Raw genomic sequence first — 15,493 nt, 5'->3', positions numbered from 1 at the left:
AATCAACTTTTTGACTAGTTATACAATCTTGACCAGGTTATTTCATTCCAAAATTCACTAATGCTTCCATTTCTTTATGTAGAAATTATTATGACAGTCACTAATTTTTACTCAAGGAGACTTAGAGACAGCTCAATACCCTTATATTAAGTCTGTGAACTCCTTGAATGGTGTTACAAACAGACTAAGGTGGTCCCCTGATCCCTACCTCCTAATGTTCATGACTGTGTAATCCCTGCTTCTTGAGTGTGGGTGGGCCTGTGACATGTTTCTAACAAACAGAACATGGCACAGTTGATAGGATACTATTCCCATCTTAATGTTGCATTATAAGGCGAGGTGATGGGAAGTCACTTAAGAGGTTATGTTACATGGCAAAGGCGATTACATTGTACTATGTAAGACTCTGTCTTGTTTGTAGCCCTTCCCTTTTTCCTCTTCATTACCAGCTTTGAAGAAGCAAGCTGCCATGAATCGTATGGCTACCAGGAAATGATTCTGACAACAACCTGAGGGAGGTTAAAGGTAGATCCTTCTCCAATCAAGCCTCCAGGTAACAACTTAACCCTGGGCAATACCTAAATTGCAGTAAATTGCAGCTTTGTGAGATCCTGAGCAGATCCAGCTAACCTGTGCCCAGACTCCTGGCCCACAGAAGCTTTGAGATAATAAATATATTTTAGGCTTCTAAGTTTGTGGTAATTATTTATTTATTTTTATTTTATTATTATTTTTTTTTTAGATGGAGTTTTGCTTTTGTTGCCCAGGCTGGAGGGCAATGGTGCAATCTCAGCTCACTGCAATCTCCGCCTCCCGGATTCAAGCGATTCTCCTGCCTCAGCCTCCGGAGTAGCTGGGATTACAGGCATGCACCACTACACCAGGCTAATTTTTGTATTTTTAGTAGAGACAGGGTTTCATCATCTTGGTCAGGCTGGTCTCAAACTCCTGACCTCGGGGGATCCACCCACCTCGGCCTCCCAAAGTGCTGGGATTACAGGTGTGAGCCACCGTGCCTGGCAGTAATTTGTTAAATAGCAATAAAAAAGATAATGGTGCAAAGTCTCAATTAAGTAAGTAGTGTCTTTTAAGGTCCTCAAAGAAGTAAATGTTGAGAATCACCCAAGTTTTTTTAAAAATCTGCTTTTAAAACAGTTATTTCTTTATGGTAGAGAGAAGTGTAGGGAGAGAGAGAGACAGAGAAAGAGAGAGAAAGTCCTGACACTGAAAAATAGCCTTCTTTATTTCATAAAGGCATCAAATTTTGATTTTGTAGCCCATAGGTATCTAAGGAAATGGATATAAAATAACAATACTTTTATGATCTGAAGGGCTCAATATAGTTTTGTATTACTTACTATTTTTAGTATGTATACATTCAAAAATGTCTGTACTTTGGTGATCAATACACACATACTATTTCCAAGTTTGAGCTCTTCAGTGCAAACTGGGATTTTAAATGCTATCTGTATCATGCACTTAAGATATAAGATTATTACAAGGTAGAAAGTCATAAATAAAAGTTCACTTCCAAAAATATATTACTAATCTGTTTGTCATGGTTGTGTTCTTCAGCCACATGATAAAGTAATTCCCAATCTACTTGATTCAAATTTGGTTTATCAAATGCCATTCCAGAAAAATGCATTTTCATAATAGGTTGTCAATTAATGGAATTCACCAGTAATACATATTTGAGAACTTTCAAGTTAAAAAAACACTTTTCAATTTTTTTCCCAGTAAATCATATCAGAGTGAATCACTATGCACCAGAAGTTTCTTCTAAAGCCCCACTGAGGTCATAAATTGGTCTGAAAGTTATACTGTGAGAAATTTACCCACATTTCCACCAAACAAAAGCTAATTTTCTTACCGCTTGTGAAATATTGAACATGACATACCCTTCCTTCCTGTACTTTGGTTAACCAGTACTTTTTTCTTTATTCTCAGAACATACCTCAACTTTAATTCTTACCGCAAACTAAAGTGATGCTTGCTCCGTCCCTTCCTTGCCCCTTTTTTGCGTTTGAGGTCTACTGTCATACAGCAGTATTACACTTGTATTAAAGTCACAAGAAAAGCAAATGATCTATGGTCTGCTTTCCCGTATGATCTATGTCATTCTATGTAGTTCTTAAAGCATTTTTTCACCTTGTAGAAGATTTCAAAGTCATCTTTCCTCAAATAAATGTGGTGTTTTCTTCCCCTGGACTTTGTGAAATAGGATAACAAGAAATGCTGAATTCATATAAGTAGACCTTTAACAGGATGATTCTAGACTATGATGAGAAATAAGCAATACCAGCTGAATCATAACTGGTTTGCAAGCTCTTGTTGAAGTACATGCATTGCTAATCATGTAGTTATTAAAGAACCTATATCTGAAACTTGTGTATGAGGAACAGAGAAATGTTTGTTTTACTATTTACCCAAAGAAATACACTTATCTATGTAGTATCTATAATTGTACATTTTAAGTATTCCTGTTGGGTGGAATAAAAAGTACTGTGATGATCACTAAACAGAACCAAAAGAGTGAAAGATATCTGGAATAGACTAGAGCAAAGAAGAACTGGCTTCCAATTTTAGCCCTGCCACTGACTAGCCTTGTGACCCTGAGAACATTTCCAAATTCCTGACTTGTTATCTGTATGCCTAACACCTACTATATAGTAATTGTGAGGATCATATGTAAAGTGTCGTTAGCCAACTAGGTATTCAGTAAATGGTAGACAGTATCGCTATTGTTTCTGTGAAAGGTGTGACACTCTGCCTTTCATATGAGTGACTCTCATGCACAGGCCACTGGATGTTTCTCAGTTCAAAGAGTTAATAGAAGGCAAGTCCCAACTAGAAATCTTTTTATACTTTATCATTTCTTTCTTATCTTACATACTTCCTTACCCTACCCTCTTTTATCTCAAAATAACTCATTTCTTAATCAGAAGTTTACTTAAATTTAGCAGCTCTACTTAAAGTGAAGTGTTTCTATTTCTCCCAAACACACACACACACACACACACACACAGATAGAGAGAGAGAGAACTTAAAATCAGCAGACTATTTATTACATAGTCCATATTGTCTACTCCAGAATATAGGTAATGAACAGCTGTGCCACCAGAACAGAGAATTCATAGACTTTGATGGCTATTAAATAAAACATGGAGTAATTGAAAGGCTAGAAGTAGTGTGATACTAACATAACCAATAGGCAAAAGACTGCTGAGGTGAAGGCTATTTAGAACATATGATATAAAGTGAGAAGTAATATGAAAAAAACTACAAGAGGAAAGTCCTTTTCCCAACTCTCACACTTTGGATGTTAGACATTTGTAGAAAAAAAAATTACAAAGCTGTAGGATTGGGAGAGTTGCCATTAATGTTCTGGCAGAACAAAAGTTGAATTGGGCAAAAAACAGGACATCCCCACCCATTTTGTTTAGACTGACTATAAAAATGACTTTATTATGATCTTTGCAGCACCCATCTCAGACCATATCTTTCCATGGTTCTCATGAACCTTAACACCCCTCCTATTAAATCTTATACTTCCTGCTTTATTATCACTATAAATGTGAGAAAGGGCTGGTCATCTTTGTTTACAAGCCGTTACAGGTTTGAACAAATTCAAAATTGCCTATTATTAAGCCTCCCCAGGAGCTACTGGGCATAAGCAAACCTAAGATTTTATAACCCACCAATTATCCTATAGAAAATAGTCCAGATTATTATATTCTGCCAAACCTTTATTCATACTTGACTCCAAAAAGTTCTCAATTATTCACAGGGATAATCTAGAAAATAAATATTAGTTTTGCTTTCAAAGACAGTACTGGAATGTGCAGGCACTTGCATCTTTGTTATATTAATTAACTTATTATTTAGTTTCCATCTGCTTAGAAATTGAGCTGTTTAGGTTGAAAAATGATTTAAGAAGCAAAAACTATGACACAACAATTTAAATAAAGGTCACTATTGCTGTGAAATGGGATGTCAGTTTTGCAATTCTTCTGCACTTTCCCACCAAGCTGGGATCTGGGTGAGTCTAGAGATATTTGTGAAATAAGCTAATTTGAAAAGACACCACAGTCCGTCAAAAGCGACTTTCTTCCTCTTCCACAGCACGATGAAGGCCAGGGATAAATTTCAAGAGTTGCTTTCGGACACTTCCCTTTCTGCTCTTCCGGGGCAGGGTCCCAAACATGCTCGATAAGTTGCCCTCCCACAAGGGAGACATGGATCCGCTGCTGGTGTTACTGATGCTCCGGTTCCTCCTTGAAGATGACCTCCTCAGAAAATCATCCCCCTCCTTGGGGATAAAGCACTCATCATCTGTGCTCGTCTGCCGACTGAAGGCACCCCTGCTGGAGTCCTCAGACACACACGTCTGGTAGCCATCTTCACTGTCCATCGTCATGGAGCTCAGCCAGCTCTTACAGCTGCTCTCACTGGATAATCGGTTCCGGTCCACCAGGGCTGGGCCTGGCCCAGGCAGGGGTCCGAACAAAGACAATTCATCCAAGTCCATGTTTTCCAAGCTGGGGCAGTTAGCTGCATCACCTAGAGCACAGAGAAAAAAGTCTACTGTGAAATGGATCTGTTCATCACTCCCTACAAATAAATACACCACATCAAAACTTCTCTTTGAATGACACAAGAAAGAGTAAGGGTGAAAAATACTTTTCACTGAGCTTTGGCGTGCATGAATAAGTAACTGTTTATGAGGCCATTTGATAAACCTTATAGTAGGGTTTCCTGAACTATTGTTCATAGACCAAGATTCCATGGTCACAAAAATTATAATATTAGAATATAATAAACAAGATGTTTCATATGATAACAGTTCAGCCCAACTGACAGTCTACCAATGTGACATCTGAATCTCCAAAATGATCATTTCTTAAATTTAAATAACCCTGAAACATTTTATTAAAATTCTCACAGAAATGGGGTTCCATAGAATACAGTTGGGGAAATACTATCATGATTTTCTCCATGTAGTTTCTCTGATTCTTAGGTACTGTCTTTTAAAAATAATTCTAAAATTATTATAAAATCATTTGACGTATATAGAAAACAGTTATGGAACAGGTAATTCAAAAGTGTTTCTTAGAGAAAGGATTTGTGAAATCAAATGTATCTTCCAACCTTAATATTCCCAGTTTCGTTTTGGAATACTTACATTCTCTGGAATGATACTGTACCCAGAAAGCATCCTTGTCCTCAAGTAAGTAATAATTTATTTGAAGAAATTGAATTTTATCTGCTTGGCTAAATTTTTTTCATTGATCCTTAACAACGTACATCTGGCTCTTCAAACTCTAATGTTAATCACATACCAATATGACCCTCCCTGCTTCCACACTAACTGAGTTGGTTGGTATCTCGTGTGTGTGCGCGCGAGAGAGAGAGAGAGAGAGAGAGAGAGAACTTGTAATACCAGCCTTGGAAAAACATAATCAGTAAGTGACTCTGCTTCAGAAAAAATAATAGAATACTGCACACTCTAAAATGGTTGTATTTTGTACTGATTATTTTTACTGCTGCTCTCTTTTGTCCTTGGTTGATAATATAAAAAGAAACTGTTTTTTTTTTCAGATGATTTGCAAGGTTGAGTACAGCCAACCCCACAGTGACTAGTCATAATGCTTTCGTTTTTGCTAATACAACCTACTTCATTTCATCTTGCAATAAGTGATGAATTTCTTTTGATTGGAGCGCAATTGCCTTATAGAATCACATGCCCTGGATGTTTACTACACATCTAGAAAAAGAAGAACTCCCTCAATTGCTCAAAATATATGTACAACAATGACTTTATGAGGATCCTGACCTAACAATGTTGTCTATACAAGGCTGTTCCTATAGAACAGCAAGAATTTATATTCACTGGGCCATTCAGGATGCTCCAGAAGTGGAAATGAGGCTAAAAAGCCCTCATGTCTAAAGAAAGCAAGGAGGTGGCTGAATTTACAAGGCCATAAAGAAGTTTTTGTATTAAATATTTCTGCCTCTCTAACAAACTTCACTACCCAAAAAAAATTACGAATTTTTAAAAATATTAAATGAATACATAAAAAAGAGAAGTAACTTGTACATAAGTTTCAAACACTTCAGTTAAAACAAACAAAAAAAACAGAAGTTCATACCAGAACTCTAATCCATAAATTAGTGACTAGTTAAGGATTAAATTGTTATCTTTTTTGGTAAACAAATTTGGTTATCACTTTTAACAGATATTCTAGGTTACAGAGTTAAGCTTGGTGCTATTTAAAGAAGAGATAAGCTATATTTCACACCCACGTAGTGGTTTCAGTGAATTATTTGTACACAAAAGTTCATTCCTTTGGTTACATCTATCATACAACAAATAGCAAATTAACACATTTAAAGTCAACCCTTCCCTTAAAAATGCACTCAATGGCAAGAGCTATGCATTTACTGTTGTATTAATCTTATGTATTTATGTCTTGGTCTTGGGGGCCATGAAAAAGAATTTCTCTGCATAAATGCAACTTCTGCAATTTAAACAAAAGACAGGAGCTCTACCCAGTAAGTGTGCAACCATTCCAGCATTAATAGCTTCTAAAAACTATACAGCCCCTGAGCCGTGATTGTTTTCAGAAATGTAATTCATTCACTGAAGTAGAAGGAAAGTTAGGCAATCTTCCCCAATGATTTTCTAAAATCTCCAGGTGCCTGTTATGGAGCATGTGCATCTGCGTCATGTATATGAGTAGTGGATCTGACTTGCCTTATCCCTCCTCCAAATACAGCCATTCCAAAGCTCATGCCAAAGAAACACAGACCCGTTTCTTTGACCAGCATTAGACAAATTTTTCTTATAATGATGATAATCTTAAAACAACTTTGAGGCAGAAATGCTGAAAGAAGTAATGTTAGTGTGGTTTCTGAACAGGAAATTGCATTTACCATGAAGCAGACGATGTTCCTGTAACTGCAGAGATCTGTACTCCACCCATTTTTGTTTCAAGGTTTGCTGTGAGATTAAAAAAAAAAAAAAAACAGTTTTTATTATTAGGAAACCCCAGTGAAGCTAGCAATTTGGTTCTAGGTGTTGAGATTTGTCATTAAATTTTTTACCTTTCTTTCTAGTAGTACCAATCCATCTCATCCATTTAAAATATTTTTGCTGTATAAAAGGAGGATATTGAGAATACTATGACCTCAAAAAATAATCTAGTAGTACCAAGAAGCTTTCTTTTAAAAAACAAGAAAAACAATAAAGTATATTTTTACTTAAAAATTATTTTAAAAAGATTATTTGGGTTTGTGAAAACATACTTGCTGTTTAGGCAAGGATTTATACTCTAGGATTCCCACATCTGTAAGATGAAGACAATAATAGAGCCTAAACCCCAGAAATGTTATGAGGATTAGATGAGTGAATAGATGTAAAAATTTTTAGAACAGTGACTAGAACTTAGTTAATGCTCTACAAATATCATCATCAACATACAAGCCCAAAGACCTCCGCCTCCTGAGTTCAAGCAATTCTTCTGCCTCAGCCTCCCAAGTAGCTGGGATTACAGGCACACCCCACCACGCCCGGCCAAATTTTTGTCTTTTTAGTAGAGACAGGGTTTCACCATGCTGTCCAGGCTGATCTCGAACTCCTGACCTTGTGATCCGCCTACCTCAGCCTCCCAAAGTGCTGGGATTACAGGCATGAGGCACCGTGCCTGGCTTGGACAGCTATTTATTTTCCACACAAAAAAGGAGAACAGAACTATCTGAAAGGCTTCCTTAGTGGGCTAAACTTAGAACACTGCTAAGCACCCTAACTTCTTAACTGTTTCTCTTCTTGGCTGCCCCAGCACATGAGAGCTGAGACCCACAGTGGGAATTAAGTAGCTGCCTCATGGGTCAAGACAGCACACAAGTCCTGGCCTATCCCACAGAGGGGACTGAGGCAATGGCAATCTAAAACAAACCAGGCAGAAGGCACCTGAAAAGACATAGCCATAGGCTCACTGTCTCCCATTCTTTATCCTCTACTGTTCCCCTTCCTTTGCCAATTCAGGTCCTTATAGCAAGCCCAGCAAGTGGGCACAGCTCAGGTTTGCCTGTGGACTCTTAGGCCAAAGGAAAGACAGCCTAGTTGAAACAAGCAGTCCTTGCCACAAAGCAATCTGCAAGGAGTAGATGAAGGCTAAAAAGGAAGAGGAAAAAAATGCATATTTGGAGAAGGATTAAAGGAAAGAAAACAATAAAATTGCAAGAACATCATTAAATGCTTAAGGGGAACATGGCTTGTTCCTCAGTCTTCAAAGATTGAAGAATAACTGGGCAGAATTTTCCAAACCTTGATACTAGTAACATTTAACAGCAACCCTTATGGTTGCCAATATAAAATTGAGCAATAAATCAATAAAATGCTTGACTCAGTCAACTTCTTGTTCTTTCTGTACCATAATATAGTCTAGAATAGCTATAATACTGCTTTGAGGGCTGAGGGCAGTGGCTTACACCTGTAATCTCAGCACTTTAGGAGGTTGAAGTGGGAGGATTGCTTGAGACCAGGAGTTTGAAACAAGTCTGGGCAACACAGTGAGACCTTATCTCTACAAATTTTTTTTTTTAATTAGCTGGGTATGGTGGTGCACACAAGTTCTTAAGAGGCCGAGGAGGCTGGGTGCAGTGGCTCACGCCTGTAATCCCAATACTTTGGGAGGCTGAGGCAGGTGGATCGCCTGAGGTCAGGAGTTCGAGACCAGACTGGCCAACATGGCGAAACCCCGTCTCTACTAAAAATACAAAAATTAGCCGGGTGTGATGGCAGGCACCTGTAATCTCAGGTACTCAGGAGGCTGAGGCAGGATAATCGCTTGAACCTGGGAGGCAGAGGTTGTGGTGAGCTGAGATGGTGCAACTGTACTCTACTCTGGGCAACAAGAGCAAAACTTTGTCTCAAAAATAAATAAATAATTTTTTTAAAAAAGAGGCTGATGTAGGAGGATCACTTAAGCCCGGGAGGTTGAGGCTACAGTGAGCTATGATCATGCTACTGCACTCCAGCATGGGCAATAGGGTGAGACCCTGCCTCAAAAAAAAAAAAAAGGACTGCGATGCTGCCTTATTCCCAGCTTTTAACTGTGTAAATCTGTGGTTATATGAAGGTCAAAATTAGGGACATAGGGATTATAAGGCTAGCAAGTACCTGGCATACATACCAACCTCTTTCAACTTTCTTAAAGAGATTTATTTCCTATGAGAGACTAGAGTCCAGTGGAGGGGCATAGGGATAGGTCAACAGTAAAAACTAGAGACAGAAAGAAGAGGAAGTTATATTTCTGCACTTACTATCTAAAAATACGAAGTCAGCACTGGCTGACTTTATATATATAGTCAATTTTTGGAAAAATACTGGTTTTGCAATATCTGATTTGTTGATTTGGCCCAGTCATTTCAGTATGTCGTCACTTAAACCAAGAAAATACCAGTGTAAAGAGCAGATGTGTCAAAGTGACTAAGGGTTTTTCAACTGTAACCAAGCTTCCCTATTTTCCTTTGGGTCTGTTTCTGCCTGTGTTACTGACATCACAATTGTTTATTTGGACATATCTGAGCTCTCATTAGATGAGAATTAAAGCACAAGTGAGATCTAACCCCACTGGGCAGCATTACCTCACTGTGCCTAGTTCAGTGCCAGCTACATAGCAGCTGCTCAGTAAATAATGGTTGAATGAATACGTCAAAATAATGGCTTCCTAAAACAACTCTCAGCTATCACACATTGGTTCCAAAGAAGTTTCCAATGCTTTCAATCTACAGGGGACATACAGCTGAACACTTCCATGGCACTTTAGTACTTCAATTGTGTTTTCACTGATAACATGATATTTAATTTTCATAACTTCCCTAAAAAGTTACAGATTCGAAAATGAATATTCAATGTAACAAAATATTTCCCAAGCACTACAAACCCAGTAAATAGCAGAAGTAGATTACAAACTAGCTCTCCCAGCTAGCCCATTGGATGTGCTGTTTTCATGTTAAACATTTGAATCATAGGTCAGAAGAAAGGGAATCCCTGAAAATGTGGATCAGAAAGGACCATTGTTTCGAACGAAGAGCTCCTGGTGCAATGAAGAGTCTTTGAGGGAAAGAATGCTTACTTACACAGGATGCACAAAGTAAACGTCATTATGTGGAGGGGAAACCCGCCTGACCTTGGCAATAGGTCAGACCAAGACATTTTTGGCTCAAGAGATAAACGGAATCTCATAATTTCAAGATTAGAAACAGGACAGACATGCAAGATAGAAAGCAGAATGAAACGTAAAGTCTTCTGGATATGGAGAAGCAGAAATAAATTCTATGGCAATATATGGTTTAAATACACCTATCTGAAACACAGGTCTGAGCCAGGTTTTCTGCTTAAGAAAAAAACATTGGCTGAAGCTCCATCACTGGGAAACGAGGCTGAGAAAAGCTGATGCTGCTGGTTATGACTCATGTAGAGCTTGTATGTTGAAAGGCAGGAATACCTAAGCACAGCCTCATGACCTGAGCCAAACAGCTCACTGAGTCTTCAAGGAAGGCATGGAAGCCCCCAGACCTGGCTCTGGATTGGTACCCTTGAAGTGCTGAGTGGGGACAAGCATCCAATTATCACACTGTGCTGAAGGGAAAGGCTATATGCCATGCAAGGGAAGTAGGCAATCTAAACCCCCAAACACTTACAGATGTTTAACGATAGAAAAGATAATAAAAGTGACAATTTGTACATAGATTCTCTCTAAACAAAATGAAAATAGAAAAGTGCTCAAGGCGAGGTGCGGTGGCTCACACCTGTAATCCCAGTACTTTGGGAGGCCTAGGTGAGCTTCACCTGAGGGCAGGAGTTCACGACCAGCCTGCCCAACATGGTGAAAATCCCGTCTCTACTAAAAATACAAAAAATTAGCCCGGGGTGGTGGCAGGTGCCTGTAATCCCAGCTTCTCAGGAGGCTGAGGCAGGAGAATCCCTTGAACCCAGGAGGCGGATGTTGCAGTGAGCCAAGATCACGCCACTGCACTCCAGCCTGGGTGACAAGGGCGAAACTCTGTCTCAAAAAAAAAGAAAAGTGTTCAAAAAAGACTTCAAAATAAGAATGTTTATAATCCTCTGAGAGATAAATAAGATCAATGTTTATAAGAACAAGAAATTTGAAATGATAAAACAAGAACAGATAGACATGAAAAAGAACTACAAGATAATAAGAAAGTAATTTTTATAACTCAATAGAAAGAAGACATTCTATACAGAACAGCTAGCAAGAACATTTCTGGAGACGTTACTAAAGAATTCAGAAAGAATGTAACACAAAAATATAAATAAAGACCTATGAAATAGTCATTGGGAAGCATGAAAGATAAATCAAGAAACTATGTCTAATATGAATTCCAGAAGATAGTACAGGAGTGGTGTAGAAGGTATATTCCAAAAAGATTGAGTTGATAGTTTTCCAAAGCTAAAGAAAGTCTTTAAACAGAAAGAGCACTATAAGTTCTACGTAGTATAAATTTAGAAATGGATCCAGAACTAACTGCATTGTAGTAAAACCATAGATCAATAAGGACAAAAGAATATCTTAAAGCAACCGGAAAAAGGATTAAAGATGGCCACAAATACTGGTTTTCTAGAAGATCCAAAAATAGAAAATCCTGTACAGAAAATTATCAAGAAAAAAAAAGAAGCATAAAAAGTGGTACAAGATGCAAGAAAAAAATGGGGACACACTCAAACAATTTTTGACAAAAATTTAAAACCTCAATAATATTTTACTGTCAGTTAATAAATTTAAAAACTTTGTTAACAAAAACATAAGTCACTAAAACTGGCTTTAAAAAAACCAGAAATCCTGAGTAGTCTCACAACTAATAAATAAATTGAAACAGTACATTAACAGTATTCCCATCAAAAAAGAATCCTAAAACAAGATGATTCAGATGGTATTATTAAAATTCTGCCAGAAAATAAGAAGAGGAAAACAGTCCCCAGGTCATGCTAAGAGTCTAGTAAACTTGATACCAAAACTTAAAAAGATAATCTAAGAAAATAAAATTACAGGCCAGTCTACCTGAAAAATGAAACTCTTTCAAAATCCTAAATAAAATATTAGCAAATCAAACCTGTAATTACATTTACAAGTTATAAATTTCAAGGATAAGCCAGGTTGGGTTTATCCTAGAAATGAAATGGTAGCTTTATATTAGAATATATTTAAATTTCATTCACATATTGACAGAATTTTTTCAAATGAATAAATGAGAAGACCAGCTTAACAGATGCAGAAAAAAGTATTTGATAAAGTTTAATGCACAAGCACTATAAACACTACCAGCAAACTTCATATAGAAGGGAGTCTCCTTAATCTGAAAGATAGCTTATTCCTAGTGGAAAAGAAATTAGGAAGAATTTCCTTTAAAATCAAGAATAAAACAAGGATGCCTACAACCATAATTTCTATTCATTGTTGTATGGTAGCTCCTAAGCTGTGAAGTAAAGTAAGAGAAAGAACCAAAACTCATTCATAACAGATAGTTATCTCTACAGTAAATCCAAAATAATCTACAGATAATTCATTAGTTATTAGAATAGATATTACTATTCTATAATTTAGCAAAGTGTTTGAATATAGTAACAGCATAGAAAAATTGATTCACATGTCTATTAACATCAATCAAAGCATTAGTTTTTGTAAAGAAACAATAATAAGAACAAAAAATATAAGGTACAGAGGACTAAGTCTAACAGAAGATGTATAAGTCCTATATGCATAAAATTATAACTTTATTGAAAGACTTTAAAGAAAACAAAAAATGGTAAGATCATCTATCAATAAAAAAACTGAATACCATATGATGTTGTTTCCTCAAATTGATATATATCTCATTGATATATATATAATTTTATATATATGTCTATATATAATATATAGATACATATATATATTATATATATATTATATATATATATATATATATATAATGTGCAATCACAGCCAGGAATGGTGGCTCAGGCCTGTAATCCCAGCAATTCAGGAGGCTGAGATAGGAGAACTACTTGAGCCCAGAGTTTGAGACTATAGTAAGCTATGATCATGTTGCTGCACTTCAGCAAGGGCAATAAAGCAAGACCCTGTCTCCACAAATAGATAAATAAAATTTGATATCAATCAAAACACCAACATTTATTTACATATAATCTGGTTTTATAATTTATATAGATGATCAAAGAACCAAGAATAACTGTGCCCAATGTGAAATCAAGACTCATTATAAACAGTTAGGGATAAACAAATTGACCCATGGATCATATTAGAAAGCCTATAAGCAAATCCATGCATATGTGGAACTTGCTTAAAAATAGAGGTTCCACTGCAAGTCAGTTGAAGGGGATGGGGGACTACAAAATAAATGGTACTGGAAGAACTGGTTATTCATATGGAAAAAAATTAAATTGGAATTTTCCCCATACCTCATAATATATACAAAAAGTTATTCTGGATGAATTAAGGACTTAAAGGAAGAGGAAAAATGTTAAAAACCTTTAGCAGAAAATATAGATTACCTGCCAAAAATAATTAGGAGCTCTCTCATAAACAAAAATATTAAAGGAGTAATATATTCAAAGTGCTAAGGGAGCTAAACACCTACATAGAATAATTCAATTACCTATCAAAACTCTCTTCCAATAGTAGCAGTGAAATAAAAACATTTTTCAACAAAAATCTACTTATCCCCACAGAAGGAAGTACTATAGCAAGAAAGAAAGTAAACCTAGAGGTAAGGAGTACAATGCAACAAACAACAGCAAACGCATCAGAAGGAACAAGTTGGTGTATTTCTTCACTACCAGCTATAGAACAAAAATCTGTATTTTGTACTTTAAAAAATTGATACAAATTCTCTAAAGTAAGTATCATAAGGAATATAGGGTCTTAAATGGGCATTTTAAACGTTGTATGGTGCTTATGATGTTCTGGAAGAGGATGGAGATACTGAAAAATTCATACATTGGTAAGTATGTACATTAAAACTTAAGGCAAAAACATGCAAAGAATAGAAATTGCTTAAAGGCATCAAATAATGATTTGTGCAAGTTAGTACTTTATTCCATAGAATATAGCCCTATTTTTAATTCTTGTTTTCAATATTTCTTTTTTCTAAGAAAAGGCAAAAAAATTAAACTTTTTTAAAAAGATGTTCACTAAGATTATCTTTCTTTTGCAAAAACAAATTAACTTTAAATTCAAGTATAATATGAAGCATTGTTTATCCCTCATAAAAATGTAGCAACAAAAATCTTGGAAATGTTTTCTTTAAAGTCAACAATAAGATTATCATTATTTAACAATATATTGATGATCCTAGCCAATGCTATAGGAGAGGAAAAATAAATTAGTTTCAATAATTGAGCTAAAGGGGCAAAAAATGTTATTATCTGCAAGTGATAAGAAATCTATATAGAAAATATAAGGAAATCTATAAAAATTATTATTAGAATAAAGAGAGTTCAACAAAACTGGATTTTTTTAATTTAAACAAAATTATTAGCAATAAATGGCTGAAAATTTAAAAGATTAATATAGCAAGAACAATGAGGAAGTAAACAAGAATGAATATAATAAATGATATGTAAAAATATAGGAAGATAATTACAAAATATTTTTGAAGTCCATAAAAGATCTGAATAAAAAGATTGAGATCCTGAATTCAAAGTGAGAAAAGTGAAAGCCATAAAGATTTTAATTGCTCTCACTTATTTTATAAATACAATTCAATTCCTATCAAAATTTGAGCAGAGGTTTTTTCAAGGAATTTTATAAATTGATTCAACAAAGCACAGAAATAAGCACAGTGGCAAGAGTATCCAAACCAATGTTGACGAAGAAAGCAAGACTTGTTGATGAATTGGATGTGGAGGAAGAAAAAGATACAAAATAAAATCCACTCTCTTGGGCTCAATAATTAATAAGCTCATATTTCATGAAGAAAACTAACACATGGCAGCTATTTCTAAATAAAGCCGAAGTAAGCAACCTGCCTATAGTAAACTACAATCTCTGCTCAGACTGGCTACCTTGTTGCTCTGCAAGGGAGAGATTGGGATGCAGAGGTCACTGAGACAAACAGAGAGGTCCTTAGAACTATGACTCAGATGCATGAGTGAGGGTCTGAACTTCATGGCTTAGGAGACCCTCATCAGCCCAGAAAACTGAGATTTTTAAAAGCCTCAAAAAGCCATCCCAGGGAATTTTCAATGGACCTCCTGCATTATTTACTATCTCTTGGACGCTAATTTCTTCCTCCTTTGAAGCTGCTAGTGTATTTGCCAATGAAAGCAGATTCAAGGACAGTCACAGGATTAGATGGATAAGGTTTTTGTTTTCAGGATGAGGTAGAAGAGAAGGACACCAAAAGAGGACACGGAAAAAGTGAAAAACCCAGGCCCTCCAATGAACTTGGGAAAATAATGACC

The 15,493-nt window shown here is 36.2% G+C and overlaps 1 protein-coding gene across 3 annotated transcripts in view; it reads right to left on the bottom strand.

The window, feature by feature from the left end:
* Window positions 1–3,436: 3,436 nt before the first annotated feature.
* Window positions 3,437–15,493, bottom strand: part of CYTIP (cytohesin 1 interacting protein) — a 76,824-nt gene continuing 64,767 nt past the window's right edge. For all 3 annotated transcript variants that reach the window (XM_030796816.1, XM_030796817.1, XM_003266133.4), the window contains 2 exons: window positions 6,937–7,003; window positions 3,437–4,563 (listed from right to left, as the gene is read on the bottom strand). In XM_030796816.1, coding sequence (XP_030652676.1) covers window positions 4,097–4,563; window positions 6,937–7,003 — 534 coding nt within the window. In that variant the 3' untranslated portion in view covers window positions 3,437–4,096. The remainder of the gene's footprint in view (window positions 4,564–6,936; window positions 7,004–15,493) is intronic.

Source organism: Nomascus leucogenys, chromosome 17 (genome assembly GCF_006542625.1).
Source record: "Nomascus leucogenys isolate Asia chromosome 17, Asia_NLE_v1, whole genome shotgun sequence".
NCBI classification, from domain to species: domain Eukaryota; kingdom Metazoa; phylum Chordata; class Mammalia; order Primates; family Hylobatidae; genus Nomascus; species Nomascus leucogenys.
The sequence above is the reverse complement of the archived record's forward strand: the minus strand, read 5'-3'. Positions and strand labels throughout refer to the sequence as shown.